Here is a 23,560-nt window from a genome sequence, read left to right as displayed (position 1 = left end):
TACTTGTTAACTGTAAAAATAAAATAAATACAAGCCCTAACTAGTAACATTTTATCTTTCATAATCAACAAATAAATATTATTTTAAGTTACAACAGTCTTTCAAGTTTCCTGACTGAAAACTTGTCTGGCCCTTCAAACAAGCAACCACAAGTCTCTAGCTGTTGTGGAACATAAAGTACAGACAATCTGCAAGCCACAAATTGCCAAAATAATACAATATAAACGACCTCGCATACAACATAGTTACAGGATCAGAAGGTCATATATATTCTTGCATTCGAAAAGCTCGCTCAATTGTCCTCTCAAGCAGTAAGTTTCAGATGTTCTGAGAAAGTGAGACAAGACAGTAGAGCGTAGAGCATGTTGTGTTCCCATGCAGCCCGCGACCAGCTGTCTGCAGACACAACAAATCCCCTGCTCTGCATGATCCCTCCCAGCTCTCTGTATCCAGAGCTGAGCTGCCTCTGCCTCTGAGCCTGCTTGGATTGGTGGAGCCCTGGACTCACGTGCCTAATCTGCAATCTCAGGCTTAGAGAACAGTCTTCAGTGTGAAATCTGCCCGGAACAGCCAAAATTCTGCAAGCTCCAAAGCAATAGGGTAACCTGACACGATCAACCCTGCAAGATAAAAGACTGGGCAGCAACCCAAGTGAGCACAATGCAAGGGCCCAGTGCCATTCACACACTTATTGTCACTTTGCTGACTTTCTGTGTTTTTCTCACTGTGGAAGGTAAGTGAAGATCTTGTAAGTGTTTATTTTTGGGAAGAGGGTAACTGTACGGCTCTGTTGTCACCTCTTGGCAGAACTCATGTAGCATCCGTTTCATTATAAGTTACTTCACTGGTGGAATATGTCTAGTTGTCAATAACACAAAGTCACATTTTCAATACTGTTTACAGGTAAGGCAACCCTTCTAGAAATATAAGTGCACTATAGCTGTCTTTTACTACTTTATTATATTATTAGTTACTTGTCTGGCTACATGATAATCTCTTTTTCATACCACACTTTTCTGATTCAATGTTTATTTGTTTAGCTACTTTGTACAATGGTTGGGTATATGTTGCCGCTATATAAACTATATATGGCAGGGAAAGCTAACATGGTTCACAATACATAAATTTACATTTGACAAGATGGAAGCTAAAACACCTGGCGTTTTCAATATATTTTTTTGGGAAGACTGCAGAGTGTAATGAGACCTGTCAATGTCTAGTATAGATGTGAAACCAATTATGGAAACTTTAATTTCTCATTTTTTATTGTTCAGCCTGGCTATGACGTTCACCTCTCTTGAGAGCTGTGATGTAAGCTGCCCAGTTCTTTTCTTTGAGCCTTGAAGTATTTTCTGACATGACAATGTGTGCTGCCAATACTGTGCTACAGCCCCTCCCATTTTTCTATAGGTGTATGAGCCACCCTATGACTAGGTGAGCCACCCTATGACTAGGTGAGCCACGTGACTCTATCTCTTAAAATCAGATTTACGAGATGTAATGTTTTGCTTCATACAGTGATTAGGGAATATTTTCCAAATTCAACGAATACATATTTCTCTTGCGTGATCTGTCTGTCATCAATAAACAAGCCCTGCCCACATGCAGCATGTCCTCACTTGTGTTGAAAGTGTTCCACCTACAATGTATAACAGAATCAGTTAAGTCACAACTCAGTTTACATACAGAAGTCTCATATAACCAGTTTTGCATAAATTTAGAGTCAATAGATGGTCATGACAGTTAGTTCTTGTCTGCTGTCATCATTTACATTCCATTGTTAGGTGATGTCATTTAATTTGAGATTAAATGATCATGTAAATTGTATTTATCAAGAGATGTCTGGCACAGCATATAAATTGTTTCTTGTACTCATGACTGGTGGAGGAGTTTAAGGAATATTCATTGTCACTGGTGGAAGGCAGAGTTTTTATCAGTGGGAGTTTTCAGCAAAAGCTTATTTTCTCGCATCACCGACATCTACTGGGCGTTGTGTGTGAGAGAATGAGATCATGCTAGAAACCAACTGGCCTATAGGAGCAGTCAAAAAGCAGGAACCTGATATTCTGCTTAGTAATACAGTGATCTATAATGGATCTGTGTTTTCTAATTCTAGGCATTTAGGTACCAATAACAACATGCTGAAATTGTGTGCTGACATCATTCAGGCACAATGCCCATGTTTCTTATCTATAGTGCTAGGCAACTATCTATTGTTACACAGTTAGTATGCATATTGTACAGTAACAATTATCATTTAGAAGGAAGCTGTAGACCTTAATATCACAGATATCCATGTCTAGACCTCAGCAGTGTTTTTAATTGTATTATTGTTCTGTAATTCACCTAAGTGACCTATGTACAGAGCTATTAGCTCCATGTCTGTTTCACAGTTTATTTTGTCTTCTATAATTCCAGATTATGATGATAACATGAAATAGTTGTGAATTAGGGAGGACCTTCATATACACAGAAATTCAGATTGCTGCTATTAAGCAATTGTTTTTTTTCCCTCTTAAGAACAACAATTTTATCACTCACGGAGAGCGTGATAGCCCACAAAAGATGCCATTTTGGATGAGTTGGCAAAGGGTCACATTTGCAGATATACATTTGAATGGTTCTGGAGCTTTATAGAACCAAAGATATTAATGATGAACTGGTAATTGTGGGATAACACTTTTTTTTTGCTATTAACACCAGACTCTCTAACAGTAGACCTATTGAAAAACCTGACGGGAGGTCTTCTATGCATCTGAAATGAAAGAGCAATGGCTTGCAGTGAATAGCAAGCATAAATACAGTGTGAGCTCAAATTATGTCTAGGCATAGGACATCTTATGAGGTGTAGTTTATGGAGTATCAAATACATTACAATACTGTGTGCATGGGGTGGGTGGCTCTGCCTCCCAACCCCCTCCCCCTTTCCAAGTACCTGCTCCTCCTGAGGAACCAGATCTTTTTAAATTAGCAGAGCAGAGGTAGGAATCCCCCCCCCCCCCCCCCACTGTGCTCTATTGTGGGGCCTTGGAGGCGAGAGGGCATCCCCAGACTCCCCCTTTAATCAAATTTTGCTATGTGGCTAAAATATGCTGGTTTTTTTTTTTCTTGTGGTATTTGCATGTTGTAAATTTTTTCAACAGCATGGTATGAAACCATGTAATACCATTTATAGACTTAGGGGTATATTTACTAAGCTGCAGGTTTGAAAAAGTGGGGATGTTGCCTATAGCAACCAATCAGATTCTAGCTGTCATTTATTTAGTACTTTCTACAAAATAACAGCTAGAATCTGATTGGTTGCTATAGGCAACATCCCCACTTTTTCAAACCCGCAGCTTAGTAAATCTAGCACTTAGTGTTTCCCATGAAGACCATGCAAGTTTCAGTTTCATATATGAATGTGTGAAAACCATGTATGTCTATATTCTCAATCATGATGTTGTGTCACTGAAAGAACGATTTTCCTGACTGTATCTGACTCGCTGAGAGCCGGTATAACATATTGGTCTTTCTGGGCTATAGCCCAGGGGCCTCGGGCAACCCAAACAAAGATTTTTACTTAATTTCGGTGATCCCATTCATTCAAGTTAGGCAGGCACAGCTAACAGCAAACCTGAGGCTGCCTTGTGGTCAGTGCGCAGCATGCTTCTTAATGAAGAGGTCTCATGAGACTATGACATAGTCTCATGAGACCTCACTGACCAGCACTCTGTGCACAACGCCAGCTCTGGCAGCAGGACAAGAAGAAGAAGTGCCATCCAGAGTCTGCAGGCTGCAGCGAAGAGGACCAGATAAGTGTGTATGTATGGGGTGATGGTGATGAAGAGGGACCTTTACAAATTTCTGGGAGCCTCTTAGCCCAGTGGCCTACATTGGATTAATCTGGCCCTGGACTCACTTAGCACATCGCCAGGACTAGGAGACCATTTAGAAGCCATGGCAGTGTCTGAAAATGATCAGGAAGTGCAGATAATGTTATTTATTTATTTCCCTTACCTTGATACTCAGCTTAAGGCTGGGTACATACTGGAGCATTTTCGTTCAATAATTGGGCAAATCAGCCGACATACGACCGTTCTGTCGGAAGTCAGGTTAGTGTGGTTGGTCGTACTGTTTAATGTTTTCCGACCAATCGCCTTACGATCATGTAGTGTGTATGCACTCATGCTAACGATCTCCATAGAATTTACAGAGTCGGGCACTTTTCAGCCGATGCTAGCAATGAATGTCCCGGTGAATAAATGTAGAGAGTGTTGTAGAAGGAATAATTAATTTGTTCCTTCTGAGACAGAATGTTTTGTTTCAGAGTCACAGAAGCTAACAAAATTTGTTAGGACATGTAGATAGCATTAACAAGGCGGTTTTAATCAAACATGAATGAATATTGTGCTGTCAATCTCTGAAGACTGGAGGACCAGATGAAGGACCAGATGAAGAGCACAGATCTGAAGGTAAATTGTGTCCGTGTGTATGCATGAATCGCCAGACTGATCGGACCTTCAGTAATAGGTCACATAGGTAATATGTCGGTCGGAATATTCTTCAGTGTGTACCTAGCCTAAGAATACTCAACAAGCTGGTTGCACAGCAATTGTACAGGCGTGGTGAGACGAGTACTTTGTTCTAAAGAAATTAACTTTGTCTACAATGGTCCTTGAGTGTGTTTGTGTGCCTGTGTTATCGGCATTCATTTGTTTTATCTGTGTGATCAAGGACTGAATAGTTCTTGTTTTACATTCAAATAAACAGCACCATCATAATGTAACTACTTATTCTTTTGCAGCTCTGTGGGAGTGATAGTGACTCCAACAAGATAACTGAGATGCAAGCAATAAATAACACTGATGCTTTGTTATATTAGAGGCTATTTTGCACAGTCAAATTAGCCCGTAAACCATTGCTATCAGATTACTGCTTTCATTTTTCTAAATCATAGTAGCAAAATGAGAGCTGGAATCCGATTGGTTCCTAAGAATTACCATTTATCCTGTGTCTTAGATTTCATTAGTATCCACCAATATTTCTCTTAGTACTTGATATTGCTTTCTAGAGGTGACCAAGAGACTGGGAAGCACATTTACACTGCTTTCAGTTTTGAGACTTATCCCCCCCATACTGTCTATTATATATTTAGTGCAAATAGAGATTTTTAATAGACCAATTAGATGTCTGAAGGGTTCTGGGTAATCGTTGCCTCCATCACACGAATGAAATATTTTAGCCAACTGCATCGATAAAATGTTTCAACTATAACCAGATCTGTCTCATTGTGAATTATCCAAAAATGTAAATTATAAAAAAAAAAGGTTTGATTCTATGGGGCAGATTCAGTTAGTTGAGAGGTGCCATCGGACATCGCCTTTATGTCCGGTTGCGCACTTTGCCGGCTAATATGTCTTCAGTATCACCTTTATGCTGATGATATTCAACTCTACATCTCTTCTCCTGACCTTTCCTCCTCCCTCCTCTCTCGTGTAACTGACTGCCTCTCAGCCATCTCCTCCTGGATGTCCTCACGCTTTTTTTAAAATTAACATCTCCAATACTGAACTCATTGTCTTTCCCCCACCCAGACACTCTTCCCACCATAACCTCTCTATCGTTGTTAACAACTCCACTATCTCCTCTGTCACCCAACTCCGCTGCCTGGGAGTCACTCTCGACTCCTCTCTCTCTTTTGCCCCCCCACATTCAATCCTTTGCCCAAGCCTGTCGCTTTCAACTCCGTAACATTGCCCGCATCCGTCCCTTCCTCTCAAGATGCCACCAAAACTAACATCCATGCTCTCATCATCTCCCGCCTCGACTACTGCAACCTCCTCCTTACTGGCCTCCCCTGCTCCCACCTCTCCCCCCTACGCTCTATACTCAATGCAGCTGCGAGACTCATCTTCCTCTCACGCCGCTCCTCCTCTGCTTCCCCTCTCTGTCTTGCCTTACACTGGCTCCCCTTCCCCTTCAGAATCCTTTTCAAACTCCTTACCACCACCTACAAGGCTCTCTCCCAGTCTACTGCCCCTTACATCTCTAACCTCCTCTCCATTCACACTCCGTCCGCTCCCTGCGCTCGGCCAATGATCGCTGCCTCTCCTCCACTCTGATCACCTCTTCCCACTCCAGAATCCAAGACTTCTCCCGCGCTGCCCCCCTTCACTGGAACGACCTCCCTCGCTCCAACCGTCTCTCACCCAATCTCTGCTCCTCAACTTCTCAAATGTAATCACAAACGGTACCTTACCCACAAAGCTACACCTAGTATATCCTGGCAATCTCCAGGGGGCTGTAGCTTCTCAAGTCATGCCATCTACATATGGTGGTTATGTCTTCTGAGGCACCTTGTTAAGTATCTGTAACTTTCTATTCCAGACTTTAGCCGCTGGATCTCTTGTATCATATTTTACTCTTTTAGGACTGCACCTTACAGTCTTGAGACAGAATGTTCCTGCTTCATAAAAAACATTGTACTGCTAAATGTTGAAACATAGACAAACCTAACTCTACCTCATAGATACTTAAACATCTGCATACCCACATATGCCATATGTGATACTATGTTGCAACCGTTCTTGGTCTCTTCCTACCACAAAATATGCTTTATTTGGGCACCCCGCATGTAGATAGCTTATTTAGTTTAGGTCACATACCCAGTGCCATTCTTTAAATGAGTTTTATCTGTCTTTTCCACCTATGTTAACTCGTGACACTAGAAATCATTGTTTCTAGTATTACTATACCTATTTGCATTTTTACTTGCATTGTGATGTGTACGTGGTTTTTGTAACACTACTTATTCTAATTCTCTGCATTTTGCATTTAAATGCATTAGGAAACATACAAATGCTAGTAATGATACAAATGCATTAGCTTTTGATATATTTGTTTGCTAGCATTAAAAAAACAAAAATGACACAGAAAGAAAATAAAGAATAATAATCAATCATAAACAAGAATAATGGGCCAACCTAAAAAATATTCTTGTTTATAATTGATTATTATTCTTTATTTTCTTTCTGTGTCATTTTGTGCACTCTATTTGTTATATTTTAAACTTGTTCTATATCTTGTATCTTGTTATCTGTTATAAAATCTGTAAACATATTTGTTTCAAAATATAATAGTTTTGTATGTAATACAGGTGGCTGACATATTAGGCCACTCTAACTGACCAACTTTAATAGGACCCTTTTTAACCTGTTCACTCCCATACTGCCCCTGACCTTCATTGTCCCATTGGTCCATTACCAGACTGAGTAAACTGAGTTTCCTGCCCATTAGGCTGCAGTTCCTTGCCTAGCAGGTCAACTGTCCTGTGTCAACTGATATCTGCTAATTTATATACAGAAATGTATCTGAACCTTAAACAAGAGTTTCTCTACGCCCTGTAACCAGTAAGTTCTGGATTTGAAGATATGATGCCAGTAGACTTTAAGTGGATCCCTTTAGAATAGAATGATTGTGCTATTTAACTTGATTCCAGCATGTGATTGATTTTGCTTTTTTTTTTTCCTAGGCGAAATCTGTGAAACAAACATATGTTTTAATGGAGGAACCTGTTTTACCAGTGCAAGTAAAGAACCCTTCTGCATCTGCGTTGATGGTTTCACTGGCGCACACTGCAATATAACAGAGAAAGGTAAACAAGCCAATATAATGAAAAACCACATGTCTGTGTTTGCTATGAATATTAATATTAACGGCTACGTAATCCTGACTGGCTGTAAATTTCTGAACTGTTACTCCCATTATTGCGGGAGAGCCTCACATGCTGTAGCAAAGGTGTAAGGCGGAATTGGAGATTCACAATATTAAAACCTTTCCAATTTTGGACAACATATGCTGTTTCCTTCTGTGTAGTTCTTCTGTGGGTGTCTGTTACCTGGGACACTCACTCCTAACGTATATTCAGCTTCCAATCCAGTTGCATGATAGCTTGCTGATGAGAACACTGTTAGCATTGCTGTATAAAAGAAATGTGACATGATACAAAGAATTGCCCCAAAAAATTATTTATGTAAAACTTCAGCCTCACTGCAAATTTCAGCAGGGGAATTGCCAACCCTGGTAAAATACAGTTTGTATGTTAGCGAGACAGTTGAACCCTCTGCTCTGTGGGTATGCACTGTATATGGCAGCTGATGGGGCAGAAGATGTGACAATGCTCTCCTTTATCCACGCTGCTTAAGCCGATAGGAGGTCTGCTGAATCTAACAGCGCTCTCAACTACAGATCATCAGATACAGCAGACCACTAAACAAATTCATGTGATGGTTGGATCCAAACTGGGGTCAGCTTAACCAAAGGGTTACTGGGCGGCTCGACTGGTTGTCTAAAAGTGGATTACCCCTTTAAGAATAGTGCAACTGATTACCATCTATATGGATTTATTTGGCTGTTTGTTTGGTTGAGAGTCATTTATCTACACTCTTTTTACTATCCAAATATTGGGTCTACTGATCCTTTTAAGCCTGCAGAAGAGATGGTGCTTTCCTGCCCATCTCCTTCCTCTATTTGCTGGGTCTTCAGCTTGAAACTGTGTGGTTTCCATTGTCTGCTGGTGAATATCTACAATAACCGCTAAAACTTTGATTGCTTAACAACAAGGGAGATGGATACTGTACAGTTGAACTACCTAACTCCACAAATGTGAGAGAGAGCTTTCAGGAGCTGTGTCTTGTTCATTTTGAATGCCATAAAAAGCCCAGCTTTGTGGGTTCATGATGAATGTAAAATGTGTGAACCCCAGGTTCCCATATCAGATAAAATCAGGCTCCCCTTGTTTTTTAAATTAGGTGGTACGAGGGAAATTAAATTGGCCAACTAAAAGCCAAATTACCTAGCGCTGAATATGAGTCCACAATGTCTGCTGTCAAGTACATTGAGCGGTTACGTGGTGCTAAGAACAACCCACCATTGAACTGTAACTAAAGGGCTGCTAAAAAATATGAGTGAAAAGAAGGAGCCAGGTGAAGACAGGGCCATCTTTTCCATTGGGCACGATGGGCAGGTGCCCGGGGGCCCCACGGACAAGGGGGCCCCATAGGCAGGGCTCTTAATCAGAATAAATAATCCTGAAAAAAACCATTCGAGGGTCTATATATATATATATATATGGGCCCCGGTGCACTGCTTTGCCCGGGGGCCCATAATGTTGTTAAGATGGCCCTGGGTGAAGAGGAAGACTTGGGTGGAAGAGATGTGGACGAGGGGCTTATTGCAGTAAGAGCACATTGTCCTGGGGAGTGAGACAGGGTGGGCAAATATATTGTCAGATTTATTTACTATTTTTTCCTATTAACTGACTTGTTACATTGTTTTCTAGGCCCTTGTCAACCAAATCCTTGCTACAACAATGGAGAGTGTCTGGTATTGTCCAACACTCGCAGAGGAGATACCTTTGCACAGTACTCCTGCAAGTGTCTTCCTGGCTATTATGGAGAGAGATGTGAAAACAGTGAGTATTAATCTGTACATTGATATTAGCAATATTTCTAATACTATCCTATGACTCACATATAACTTGTCTCTTGAGAACTTATTGAAAAGTAGTCACTAAGAGCCTTGGTGAACGCACAGACTGCATTCTCATTACTATTGGTTCAGGCCACATACTGGCTGCCTCTACTGGGTATAGGTAACAGATGCACTGTATTATTTAAAGATTTTAATCTGGATTTTTTGGTAAATTTAAAGGTCAAGTATCATTAAAACAGGGTCTGAAACATGCAGTGGATATCAACATTTTCAACTGAAAAATCAGACGAAATTAGGCAACCAGTCCACACCCCAATACACTCCAAACAATGCTAATTATTGCAACATACCCCTTTCCTATGAAAATTAGGAGTTCGGTTGAAATATGTTTTGTATGATTCAATATATTTGAACTTTGCAAGTTTATTTTGTTAGAACGTAAAGAATAATTTCCATTTTATTTATTGATTTGTTCCTCCTCCGAATAACTCTTGTAATCGCATGTAGTAGTTTTAGAAAACATCTATATGTATGATGTATCTTTGATGCTCTTGATCCTGCTATTTTGTTCTCTTCAATGAAACACTCCTCTTCCCTCTATCCAGCCTGGCCTGCCCCAACCAGGTGGCCACCCTCTACAACCACACCCTCACCAATGCTCTTGAATCTTTTTCTGTACACTTTCACCATTGTAAACTCCAACCTTGGCTCTCCAAATGCACAGGCTTCTGTAAAAAATGACCACATACCACCGAACGCCACTGGAGGAAATCTCATTCCTTGGCAGACTTCCTTCATTTCAAGTTCATCCTCTCATCCTACCTTGCCCCCTTTTTTTTGTATACTCTTACCTCACCCATTCTTAAAAACCCAATCTTGACCCCACTTTACTCTCTAACTACAGCCCCATTTCTCTTCTCCCATTTGGATCCAAAATACTTAAGCAGTTAGTCTACAACCGTCTCATCAGCTACCTCTCTGACAAAACCCTCCTTAATCCACTCCAATCTGCCTTCGACCACCTCCACTTCACAGAAACTGCCTTTCACCCTTCCTGTAGGAGTCCCACCGGGTTCTGTCCTTGTCCCTCTGCTCTTATCTCTGTACACCTCCTCCCTGGGTGATCTCATCAGTTCCTTCGGCCTTCAGTATCGCCTCTATGCCGATGATACTCAACTGTACCTTTCATCTGATCTGTCCCCTTCCCTTCTCTCTCGGGTGTCCAGTTGCCTCTCCACCATCTTCTCCTTAATGTCCTTACGCTTTCTCAAACCTAACATGGTCAAAACTGAACTCATTGTCTTACCTCTATCAAGAGGCTCCTCCCCTCTCTATCACTGTCATCAACACCACTATCTCCCCTGTTCACCAATTCCACTGGGTGTCATTCTTGACTCTTCCCTCCCCTTCGCATCCCACCTTCAATCTCTTGCTCAATCCTGTCGCTTCCAGCTCCGCAACATCTCTTGTATCAGACCCCTCCTTTCCCAGGATGCCGCCAAAACTCTTATCCACTCACTGATTATTTCTCACCTTGACTACTGCAACCTTCTCCTTACTTTCCCATCTCGCTTCTCTTCGATCAATACTTAATGCTTCATCTAGACTTATCTTCCTCTCTCTGCACTCCACATCTGCCAAGGCTTACACTGGCTCCCCTTCCCCTACAGAATGCTCTTCAAACTCCTCATCCTTGCGTACAAGATCCTCTCCAACTCCACTGCTTATCTCTGGAGCAGTCTCTCTCGTTCTATCATCATCATCATTTATTTATATAGCACCTGCAAATTCCGTAGCGCTTTACAATTGGTTCTATCAGACTATCCTCTAGCCTCTATAGCTTCAAACGGTTATTAAAAAAACCCACCTGTTTAAAAAAGCCTACCAGTCCTCCACTTAACCATTTCACCATGTAGTATGCCTCACACTCTTTCATCCTCCATCTCTCCCACTCTTGCTTCTTAACCTCAGATCCCCTTACACTGGCTCACCCCCATGTGCCAACCGTTTGTCTGCCTCTTTCTCTTTAGATTGTAAGCTCTAGTGAGCAGTGCCCTCTTCCCTTCTGTTCTCAATGCCTATAACTTTTGCTCACCAGCTACCGCGTGCACCTCATCCTTGGGCTCTCTGCCACTTGACTCCACTCCTCCATTGGCTCTGAACCTGCTGGTTGCACCCACACTAATGAGCACAGGTTTCATATGCACCGCATTACCCATCCAAGCTATCGGTAGCTGTGTTGAGAGTTGTAGTTTTATTTGTTCACTGTCTTATACTACTATACCATGTACTGTCTTGTTGTTTGCCCTTTACATGGCACTGCTGACCTCATGTGGCGCCCTATAAATAAAGATAAATAATAATATAGAAAAACATTTTTCAACTGGCCACAGGGTGTCTTCGTGGACTGTTCTGGAACCGCTCCGCACCTGAATTGTATCTCCCCCGAAGTGTATATTTTTAAAGTTTATATTGACGTCTATAATGTTCATAATCAACTTCTAAGAGGGAGTATAACATTATATATAATACATTTTTGCCACTTTTGTTTCAGTAAGTAGGTTGTTTTAAGTTGTACAGGAATTCACTACCATTTCCCTTTCATATGCAGTACAAATAATAATAATGTAATAGTCGGCATTCTACTCAACTTTTCTTGTTAGACTGTACAGAAATGTCCTGAATTACAATAGACGCCAGTAGTACATATATGAGTAACAGTTGGTGGCTTTCCGGTTGATAACTTTGATGGGTAAAACAGCCACAGGTCTCTTAGTCATGGGTTATTTAAATCGTATCCTCCTGTTTAGGTTAAAGGATAGATTGTACAACAGAAAAAGATCCTGTGGTTTGCTGTAACCTAGGTTTTTTGTTTTTTTTCTGTGTGGGATGAAAATATTTTTCATCCATAAACAAGCTGGGAACAAAATTCTCTAGCAGGCCTTTGGCTGTGTGACTCATGATAAAACACTTTCCGGAAATACCTCCAGGCTGGATTTATGGGCACTGTTTGCATTCTTTCTTCACCCTTTGCTGGCGAAATGCAATTTCTGCAGACCACTTTTAGCTGCTTGCCGTTGTATTGTACATACAGACGGACATTTTTTCTCCTTTAAAAAGTGCCATAGGAGACTTTCCCAGAGACATTGTTCATTTTCCATGCATGTATCTGGTGTGGTCTATAAATTATATATTAATAATGTTCCTGTGCTTTTGAGATCTTTATTTTTAGAATTCAAGTGAGTGGAGTGTATTTTAGGAGTGTAAAGATATATTACAAAAAAAAAAAAAAAAAAAAGTGTTGCCTTTATGTACTCTTAGTTGTACAAATGACTAACAATGGATCACAATTGTTAACTGTACGTCGTTTTTTGGTAAGCATGTAGAATATTCATAGGTTATTTTGTTTGTTTTTGTTTTTTGCTTTTTTCATTTTTACTGGGTCTATGATGGTGAAATGATAGAGAAAATAAAAAAAATCTACACCTTCAGGTTCCATGCTTAGGGGAGTTAGAGCTTAATTGGGACAGATCTCATGATGATGGATAAGCTCTCAAAAATAGTTATTTCAGAGACAATAGAGTGAGACCTATAAGGGCAGATTGAATTCGGCGCCGGGGGACGTGATATGTCTCCGGAACAGTCCACAGAGACGAATTGCATCAGAGTTTTTATAGAACCTCCGTTCATTTTCCCTCACGTCCCATCGATATGCGAGGGGAGAATAAGCAGAGATTTCTGTACCTTATTAGCCTGCAAGGTTAGGCGATGTGTGGTGGCACCTCACAGCTAATTCTGCCCCATACAATTTTAAGTAAATAATCTGTAACAAAATATTGAGTAATTGTTCAGAACAAATATATAGCTATAATCACAGATATTCCCAGCATGAGTTAGATGAAGAGCTCTCTATGTTGTCCCAACTGTTACTGGATGGTTGATTGCAAGATCCTATGTAAGCTATCTGAAAGTAAGTAGTAAAACCTAGGATTTATTGATGGCACTAAGATATGTCGAAAAGAGTACTTATATGAATATGAAATACTCTGACCTGTTTCAGACATTCCGCACTGACTCATAGGGTCGGACCAAAAATTAAACTGAGTTGTTACCGGCCTCTCCGAACACTGAACACCATTTACTATGTTTTTGGTTTGTTTTTGGGGTTTTTTCAAGCAGAACTTTCAATACATTCTTTGTTGGTGAAGATATAATCTCTTACCAATAGTTGCCAACCTTTTGTGATCACTGTGAGCTACACTAGCAATTCTCCAATCTTCAGTCTCTATGTCCAGCAGTTCCACCCTGACTTTCATTTTTGACTTGTCCGTACGCTTTCAAAAGGAAATGACAGTGAAACAGTAGTGTTTGCACAATTTTCTCATGTTTACTTGGTCAGCGTACACGGCATGTCATAGGGATCAATAGGTTACGACAACTGTATTTACTTGTATGTGTCTATCTATCTATCTATCTTTCTCTCTATATATGGGAATTGTCTCTGGAAATCAATAACAACTGGTAGCACTTGTAAAACAGTCCTGCAGATTGCACTCTGTTATTTTCAGTTTATTTTTACTTCCATGTGACAAACTACAGAGGGTTTAGGAATGGAATGTGCAGAAAAATCCTCTCCAAACATAAACTCTTTAAGGCTTTTCCTGGGGCCGGTAATGATGTGAAATGATTACAGTATGTGCTGAGAACCATGGGAGGACAATCTCATTGAACAAAACGTATCATTCAAGAAATCCTCTTGAGATTAGAAAACACAGTCCGTGAAAAACCTTTTTTTTTTTATTATTTTTTGCTATAAGATCATTTTATAATTAATTTTTGTATTTAACGAATATTTTTTTTTATTGGTTTTTAAAGTTTTTCAAAAGGGGTACAGAAGAAAAAAAAAAGGGGGGAAAGGGTACATAAAGGGGATGGAACACAAACACAATGCACTCGAAAACATACAGAATCAAAATCAAATGTATCTGACTATTCGTTGTATACATTAGGCTTGACTAATACCTTACACACCAACAAACAAAGGTTCATTCACCAGCTTCATTAGAGGGCGAGGGTAGAGAACGTGATGGATTTCCCTCCCCATCTGTCACATAATTGTGCCAGGCTCTCCACTTAATCAACGGGGACGATGTTGACTTGGAATATGGGAAACCCAGGGTTTCCATTTCGAAATTGAAATTGATTTTGGAGATCACCTTGGCTAATTTTTGTATTTAAAGCATTTAAATGAAGTTGATTTTATTACTTGAGACAGAACATTTTTACTGGACATTCTTTTTATTGGCTTAATGCCTCATTCATATAAAGATTCTCATGTTGAAAGAGATTGTTCTGGTCATTGAGAAATATGATTTGCTTAGATATTACTAACTAATAATACAGCCTGGATATTGAGTTCTCATGTTGGGACTGAATCTCCCTATCAGATTAATGAGAGAGGCCTGTAGGGCACGGCTGGCGACCTTTGATCCTAAGAACAACACAGCACAGCAGCACGCCCCACATGATTACAATAGCATGTTATTACTGGGAGGTTATTGAAGGTATATAGATAATAGTAACCGTTTAGGAGCCATCATCTGTAGTCCAATACATCATATTCCTCTCCTTTTGGCCTTTTGGTAAAATCTACCAAATAACTGTGGCCAATAAAAGTAACCAGTCACACAGCCACGTGTAGGTGGTATCCTTCTTTCTGTAGTGGCAAAATAACCAAATGCCCCCCTACTCCCCTTGTCAAGGCAGTTGCAGTGGTGTAACTAGGACTTTCAGGTGCTTCTTTCAAATGTTTGCTTTTGTCCACACTTAAAAAACCTATACTAGAATATAGTGTTAAGGGACATGATCTCTCAGAGCAGCATATAAGGGCACGATGAGAAGACGTGACTGCTAGGATCATTATCACACAGACTGCAAAGGATCTTAGTCCAGCAGTGCCTTTGACCTGCCAAATCTTGGGGTAACCATGGCCCTAGATTTTTGAGGGGTGGCGTGTGAGGGAGGGATGGGGGAGTTCTCCATGGACTACAAGCCTCAACACATGATCACCAACATGATGAGTGGTAAGCTAAATTCTGAAGGCCATGCAATATCCATAAAATGTCAAAGACAATAAAACAATACAGCGGGTGAAATAAGTATTGAACACATCAACATTTTTCTCAATAAATATATATTTAATGTGGCTATTGTAATGAAATTTACACCAAATGTCAGCAACAACCCTTGCAATCCACACATGCAAAGAAATCAAACCATAGATGTCTATAAATTAAGTTTTGTTTAATAATTGGGGCAGAAGGCAATCCAGAGAATTGGAACCAGAACCAAGCAGGGGTCAGGGTAACCATGGGACTAAAAAATGAAAGCAAGCAATCAAACATGGTGTATGTGGGACTTGGGGCTTTAAACTACCTGCCTGCTTGCGGAACATTTATAAAAACTGGTGCACAGTACACTGTAGAAAATGTAACCTATAGCAACCAATCAGCCTTTATTTTCTAAACTGTACAACAAAAATGATATAAACATATAGATTTCTATGAGCTACACTTTTTCACCATTAGTTCTTCCAGGAGTACTTCTGTGTTATGAACTGGTTACCTAGGAACTAATGGAAATACTATCCACTTCTGTTCTTTTATAGTGTAGATGGTAATCTCAATACTAATGTCATAGAACCACTTCATGAAACAATACAGTGCTCTAATGACCTCATAAATCAATGCTTTATTGAATAGGGATAGAAAAAAAAAATGTTTCATTCACATTGCAATTCTATATCCTCTGTTTTTCATAGATCGGAATCATTGTTCTTCAGACCCTTGTAAAAATGGAGGGATCTGCAGCCACCTCGACGACGATTACAGTTGTAGATGCGCGTCGCCATATATTGGGAAATCTTGCCAACTTCGTGAGTCATTATTATTATTATTGTTATTATTATCATCCTTTTATTTATAAAATACTTGAATATTAAGCAGCTCTGTACATTGAGATAGTGTCTAAGCCAGTGTTTCCGAACGCCAGTCCTCATGGACCCCTAACAGTGCAGGTTTTCCATATCTCTCTGCTGGAGCACAGGTGTATTCATTACTGACTGACACATTTTGAAAGATCCACAGGTGGTATAATTCTATCACTGGTCACCTGGAAAACCTGCACTGTTAGGGGTCCCTGAGGACTGGCGTTGGGAGACAGTGGTCTAAGCGAACGTGCTCACTTTTAATGGTCTCTATTGAAGCAGCAGATAATTTCATTTCTGTTAACTCCCCTCTCAGAAAATCATATCCTTAAACTGCAGAGGGACTAAAATAGCGGGTGTTACTGCTGGCAAGAGGGCGTCACCATATTGGTTGTATCACATTATAACCTTACGTCCAGTGTTGTGATGCCATCTTTGCCAAATAACACACTATTGTGTTCTTTCCCAGCTGATGGCATTAAAGTATTTAAATTGGTCATGAGTGTCCCTCTTCTCCTTTTTATATTATTATATAAGAGGCACGTTCAAACTTTTTGATCTAATTTTTTACATGTTCTGTTTTTTTCTTTCTAGTTGCGTTAACCTTTTCACTGCCAGTGACAATGGCTGAACTTCACAGTTTGTTTCACACTTAGGTTGCCACAACTTAGAAATTCTCCCACTTTGCATGTAAATAGCGATTAGGTATCCTCTTGATCACCCGATTACTAATTAGACACATCTCTATCCCCATGCTTCACAATGGGGCCCAAGGTGATAACTGGAAAAGCCAGTGATGGAATCGGTGGTGGCTCCTGCTTGAGAGAGAACTTACTAGACTCGGATCTTCTCTGCCACAGTCCCCTGGCAGGAGAAAATCTGTTCACATGCTCTAAGAACAGGTGTATGTCTAAGTCTGTGTCATGTGTTTACCCTTACTCCTAAAAATCAAAACAATAGTGTTTAAAGGTTAAAAAAGTAATAACGTATAATTTACTTGGGTAAAAAAATAAGTATTTCAACTCTTATATAAATAAATAACTTAAATTTATTCAATTAAAAATATAAATCATCATCATCATCATCATCATTTATTTATATAGCGCCACTGATTCCGCAGCGCTGTACAGAGAACTCATTCACATCTGTCCCTGCCCCATTGGAGCTTACAGTCTAAATTCCCTAATATAGATACACACTCACACAGACAGACAGACAGACAGGTAGAGACTAGGGTCAATTTTTGATAGCAGCCAATTAACCTACTAGTATGTTTTTGGAGTGTGGGAGGAAACCGGAGCACCCGGAGGAAACCCACGCAAACACAGGGAGAACATACAAACTCCACACAGATAAGGCCATGGTCGGGAATTGAACTCATGACCCCTATTTCAACTCTTATATAAATAAATAACTTAAATTTATTCAATTAAAAATATAAATGAAATAAAGCAAAAACTAAGGTGACCTTCTGAGGTTTTACTTTCAAATCAAAATATTGCTTTAAGCTACATACACACTGGCATTACAACTCATCATTTTAAGTTATTTATTCACACAAGTCCTAAATGCATATTTTAAAAGGACTTTAATTTTACACTATAAACGTTATAGGCCAGTTATTCACAGCAAATTTGACAGTAGACTAAATTCAAGGAAAGACTGAATAATAATGTCCTAACTACTGACATATCACTGTCATCTTTTATCGATCTTGGTTCCACTTTTATGTAGCTGAATCATTAAAATATATTTAAACTTTATTGACCCAAATATAAAACACTAGCCTTAGGTCAAGTTTACATGAGCGGTATTTATCCAACTTTAAAGCTCTGCACTCAGCAATTTATGAATACATCCCTAAGTCAGTACAGCATTGAGATCATGTATTCCTATAGGAATGGGTGATCAGTGTACACTGGATTTTAAGAAGAAAAAAAAAGCAGACTAATAATAATTGCAAAAATCCATGCATGCTATTCTATTGATCTGTCAAGTATTCCTAAAAAGCTGTGTACATTCACCATCTGGATCCATGATTCCTATGTAAATGCTAGTGCTGCATTTACACATAGAGGAACATGGTGCTTTAAAGCCTGACAAATAGAGCCAGAGACTGCATAAGGAATAGGTGTTGTCAGTCCAAGTTTAACTGGTTTGACACAGGAGTGGCTGGAGCAGTAATTTAGCACATAACATCCTAGTAAGCTCCGTGCCTTGTACCAAATAATTACGGGCAGATACTGTTAGGATTTGAAGTACTAAATGAGGAGATCATAGTGACCATTGAGGAGCCAGAGTTTCAATTACAGTTCCTGCCATTATCACCTTGGATTACGTGGGAAACCTCATCAAGGTGAGCTGTCACAGAAAGCACCTCTCGAGAGTCAGCCTCTCATACTAGAACTGCACCAGGGTGTGCAGAGTGGAGAGATCCACTGTGCAAGTGTCAATGTCCCGTCATAATCTAGCCTCTCATGAATAGTGTTTCGTTTGGCTTGATGTATGGCTTAACTACCCATCAGGGTGAGGGAACATTGGGACTATGTTTATTACGCAATGACATTCTTGTGTGTTTGTTATTCATTGTGCAAAATGCGTCTAGAAATGCACATCTCTGCTGTGCAGTATGGAGGCACACCGTGAGTCCCAATATCCGTGCCGGATGAGACCGCCAGTCCAACTTTCTGCTCTTCTGTAAACACCTCACAGTAATCCTGGTGCACAAATGAAGAAGTTTAGCTGGATCTAAGCTGATTTTGCTGTGCACACTTTTCATTGCTGCTTATTGCTATTGTAAATAGGCTTCCTCATGCTTTGCATGGGGAAACATCGCCGGAGGCTTCGGCAAAGGTTATCGCTGGCAATAGTCTTTACTGGTCAGTGGGCATTGATAAATAGGAAAAAACCCTTAAATCCGTCAAACTGCCATCTCCTAATGATAAAAAAGTTCTTGAATTTTTTCACCCCACAAAAGGTAATATGTAAATTGAACATTTTAAAGGACTACCTGCCTTCTAGATTTCATTTATCCCTGATTTTAATATTTACATGAATTGTGGAATAGAGAGTACTTATGTATGTAATCAATATATTTCTTCATGTAAATCCACTTTCTTGTGCATCCACTACCATTAACATACATTTATTCCTCTAGGTTGTGCTAACGCACTGGGAATGGAGGGTGGTGTCATATCCGATGCCCAGATTACAGCATCCTCATTGTACCATAGCTTCCTTGGTCTGCAGCGTTGGGGCCCAAACCTTGCCCGGCTGAACAGCAAGGGGTTGGTTAATGCGTGGACATCCGGGGGTTATGACCAACATCCATGGATTCAGGTAACTACTGTTTTTTGTTGTTTTCTTTGTTTTTTATTTTTATTTGTACACAGAATTGTATTACATTGATTGTCAATGGGTCTCTTAAGTTTATTGATTTTGCAAACAACATTTCCACTGATCTTTTATGCTACTTCTTTCTTTATTAGTCTATATTTCCATAATGCCTTATATGTCTATATTTTGCATGTACTTTGAAAACAATATTATTGTAGCCTTATGTTTCTTTACTTGTATGCCTCCAGTAAGTTTTCTGAATGTATTTTCCCTTCTCATGAACCTTGGTTTAACTGACCGATTGGCTGCCTCCTGTATGTAGCTGACTGGTGCTTGTATCCCAGGGTGCAGAACTTCTCTACTGAGTTCTACAGTCTTGTTCCTTCTCTGCTTTTTATGCCAGTACCTGTTATGCATATGGTATTGTTACCTTCTCTCCACAGGTTAACCTGTTAAGACAGATGAAGGTGTCTGGAATCATCACCCAGGGAGCCAGCCGGATGGGCAAGGCAGAGTACCTGAAGGAATTTAAGGTGGCGTACAGCGCTGATGGGCATGAGTTCACCGTTTATAAGAGCGAGGGGCAGGACAAAGACAAGGTGAGGGTTTGCTTAATGTTTTGTTATGACTGATTTATTCTGATATTGAATGCATTGCAATATCTGCGAATGTAACATGGGTTTGGGTAGCTTGAGGAAGTAACTTGTTCTAAATGGAAGCCTGAAAGCATAACGGTGTTATTTTTATGTTTTGTTTAACAATACCTTCATAGATGCTTCTCATGTTTACTTTTCTGTCCAGGTTGGCCTCTCCATAGCTTGCATTTTATACTTTGTGTGGTTTATTTTAAGCTTTGTGCTGTCACTGTTTATGCTGTATTATTATTAGCGCTGGACAGTGGGGGAAAAAAGGACATTCATAAAACAGGGACATATGTAATGTTATTTCCAGTTTTCCCACTTCCTATTACACCATTTTTTTTTTTTATCTCTCTCCCTCATAAAGGGTAGTTTCCACCATTCAGCAATATATATGATTATTTATTAACAATCATTGGGCCCTGTAAGAATGTGAGAGCAGAAGACTTTACTATCTTGGCAAATATAACACGTTAATGGATTGGAGTTGCGATTATACAGTAAAGTATTTCCTCAATATAGAACCTCCCTTTACCCATTTCCTTCCCAGATGTATCTTGGAATAGTAATATTAACACCTTGGTCACATACATATGTTTCTTCGTTAGCAAGTTTATTTTTATTATTTTTTTCCTTTAACTCGTTCAATTCCTTGTTACCCTATACTTAATAAACAGACTTTCACACTAGGATAAAGATAGCAATTATTAATGTTCTTTTAGCATGATATGAACACATAGCAGAATCGTCTTGCTCATATACTCAAACAGGCTTTCCCTGTATTATTGTGAATTCACAAATATTACATTCTCTTCCAAATCATTGCACCTCTCCTTTATAAGATTGTGCAAGTGTTTAATATATTACACTTTAAAATTTGGACCCAATGTTTTTATATAGTGAAAATGTCTCAACTCCATTTGCTTTATAGACTATTAAGTTACTAGCATATGCTCTGCATATTGTAGGTCGTACATAGGTGGTTTACGTTCTTTGCTCTGCGTTAAATGTAGTGCTATACTGAAATTTTTTAGGAGCCATTGATATATGTCTGTAGGAACCTATGCTATTAGAGAAACTGGACAGTATTTTTGGAGAAAAATTTAATTTGAAGTTGAAATTAATGACGGTTGGTCCTGAAACGGTATTATGTTGGACTTTGTTGTTACATTTATATTGTTTCCATTATTTGCCTGAACAGCAGTGTTTAGAAATACTGTGAGGTGGGCGTACACCATAAAATGCAGTGGACAAGAAGAGATTCTTTGTGGGTGCACAGACTTCGGTGCTTGTTAATGCACACTTGTGACTTTGTTTTACAGGTCTAAGAAGGGACACTAAGCTTGTTATCTTACTAATGTTGCAACTTTATATTTTATTCACAGTCCTACACAGTGCTGCAGCTCCCTTCCTCTATTTCTGATCTAGTCCCTGTATAACTTCCCCACAAGAGGATCTTTTCTGCTTTTGCACATTGTTGGTACTTTTTTATATGCATTTATTTTTTGCCCATTACATCTCCCCTCATCACTCCACCCTCTGTCACTTATTCACTCTCCTCACAGCATGTTTAACTCTCTTGTCTAAGAGATATTGGGGTATAATTACTAAACTGTAGGTTTTAAAAAGTGGAGATGTTGCTTATAGCAACCAATCAGGTTCTAGCTTTCATTTTTTAGAATGTACTAAATTGATGAACGTTAGAATCTGTTTGGTTGCTATAGGCAACATCTCCACTCTTTTAAACCTGCAGTCTGGTAAATATACCCCATAGTCCTACTCATTGACCTTGCTGTTCTTGCTACACCCACTAGTAATGATATTTATAAAATGTTTGTATAATATTTTCTATATCGACTGAACTGAATTTGTGATAATTAGTATTTTGCTACAATGCCTAGCCCTAGGTCAGTTCCCTCTCAGCTTAGCCCTGGTGTTCTGTGGTTGCTGGAGAGTACAAAACAAGCATGTTTGCTCTCTGTTTCATTTCCCTATCTTTCCTGTGTTTCACTGTATGTCCCTGTAAGGTTATAATGGTCTATTCAACATCGCTCTCTTGTCCCTCAATGTGTGCGAGGTGGTTACTACAAGAAAATGAGAATTTTAAAATGAAATAGAGGACTCCTAAAGGAAGTTTCGTTTATGCTACTACTTTGTTATCCCTGTAGATTTTCCGTGGAAACGTAGATAATGACGGCAGAAAGGCCAATATATTCAGCCCTCCGTTTTCCGCACAGTACATCCGTGTCTACCCTGTGAGCTGTCACAGAGCCTGCACCCTGCGTTTTGAGCTCTTCGGCTGTGAATTGAATGGTAATATATTTTATTTGGTTCTGATGATTTATTTATTTTTGTAAGGGGCTTCTTGCATTTTCTGTCCTATAGTATATTTAACACCATAAACATCACTCACTTCCCCACCCCAAGCAATACAGATTTTCACATTTTTGCTCTTATGTGAAATCACTGTTTTGAGGATCTGAAAACTGGTAAACTACCACGTACAATTAGTCACTGCCCTAGATCATGCATTATTTGTTTTTAGGTGTGTAAGAAACATATGTTGTGCTTCCCTGATCTGTCTGTCTGTTCATAAGTAATGAAATAACAGAATCTACCTTAGTAATTAGTAGTAATCTAGTAAGTAATCTAGTAAGTAGTAATCTAGTAATTACATCAGTTGGTGTGATAATATGTTTTATGATGGAACTCCTAAAAAAAAAAAAAGACAAAACATAAATAACTTGTTTTATTGATTTCTGCAATGCTTCATGTTACAATCAAAGACAATGCATCAACAATGAAAAAACACAATATTATGCTTATATTGGCTGTTTAGCTATTCTAATTCCTTCTATCAGTGTCTCCATCTAATGGCACAGAATGAAATTGCACATCACTGTAATTTAATCGTAAACATGTTTATGGAGCGTGGTCAGCCAGAGCGGTGCCTGCTGAGTCAATGTGATGATCTGTTATTGTGTAAAACTCACTTATAGACAAATCACACTGCTGTGTGTATTTAACGGGATGGTGATTCAAGTAAGCTGGAGGTTTAGTCATACTTTTAATTACATGCTAATTTATGGTGTGAGTTAATCAGCTACTACACTAATAAGGTAGTAGT

General features: G+C 39.4%; 1 protein-coding gene across 2 annotated transcripts in view; it reads left to right on the top strand.

The window, feature by feature from the left end:
- The first annotated feature begins 320 nt into the window (after positions 1 to 320).
- MFGE8 (milk fat globule EGF and factor V/VIII domain containing) overlaps positions 321 to 23,560 on the top strand; it is a 38,573-nt gene continuing 15,333 nt past the window's right edge. For both annotated transcript variants that reach the window (XM_075207765.1, XM_075207764.1), the window contains exons 1-7: positions 321 to 733; positions 7,514 to 7,636; positions 9,323 to 9,454; positions 16,295 to 16,408; positions 19,617 to 19,798; positions 20,239 to 20,394; positions 22,602 to 22,746. In XM_075207765.1, coding sequence (XP_075063866.1) covers positions 661 to 733; positions 7,514 to 7,636; positions 9,323 to 9,454; positions 16,295 to 16,408; positions 19,617 to 19,798; positions 20,239 to 20,394; positions 22,602 to 22,746 — 925 coding nt within the window. In that variant the 5' untranslated portion in view covers positions 321 to 660. The remainder of the gene's footprint in view (positions 734 to 7,513; positions 7,637 to 9,322; positions 9,455 to 16,294; positions 16,409 to 19,616; positions 19,799 to 20,238; positions 20,395 to 22,601; positions 22,747 to 23,560) is intronic.

Source organism: Mixophyes fleayi, chromosome 4, assembly GCF_038048845.1.
Source record: "Mixophyes fleayi isolate aMixFle1 chromosome 4, aMixFle1.hap1, whole genome shotgun sequence".
In the NCBI taxonomy this organism is placed as follows: domain Eukaryota; kingdom Metazoa; phylum Chordata; class Amphibia; order Anura; family Limnodynastidae; genus Mixophyes; species Mixophyes fleayi.
The sequence above is the reverse complement of the archived record's forward strand: the minus strand, read 5'-3'. Positions and strand labels throughout refer to the sequence as shown.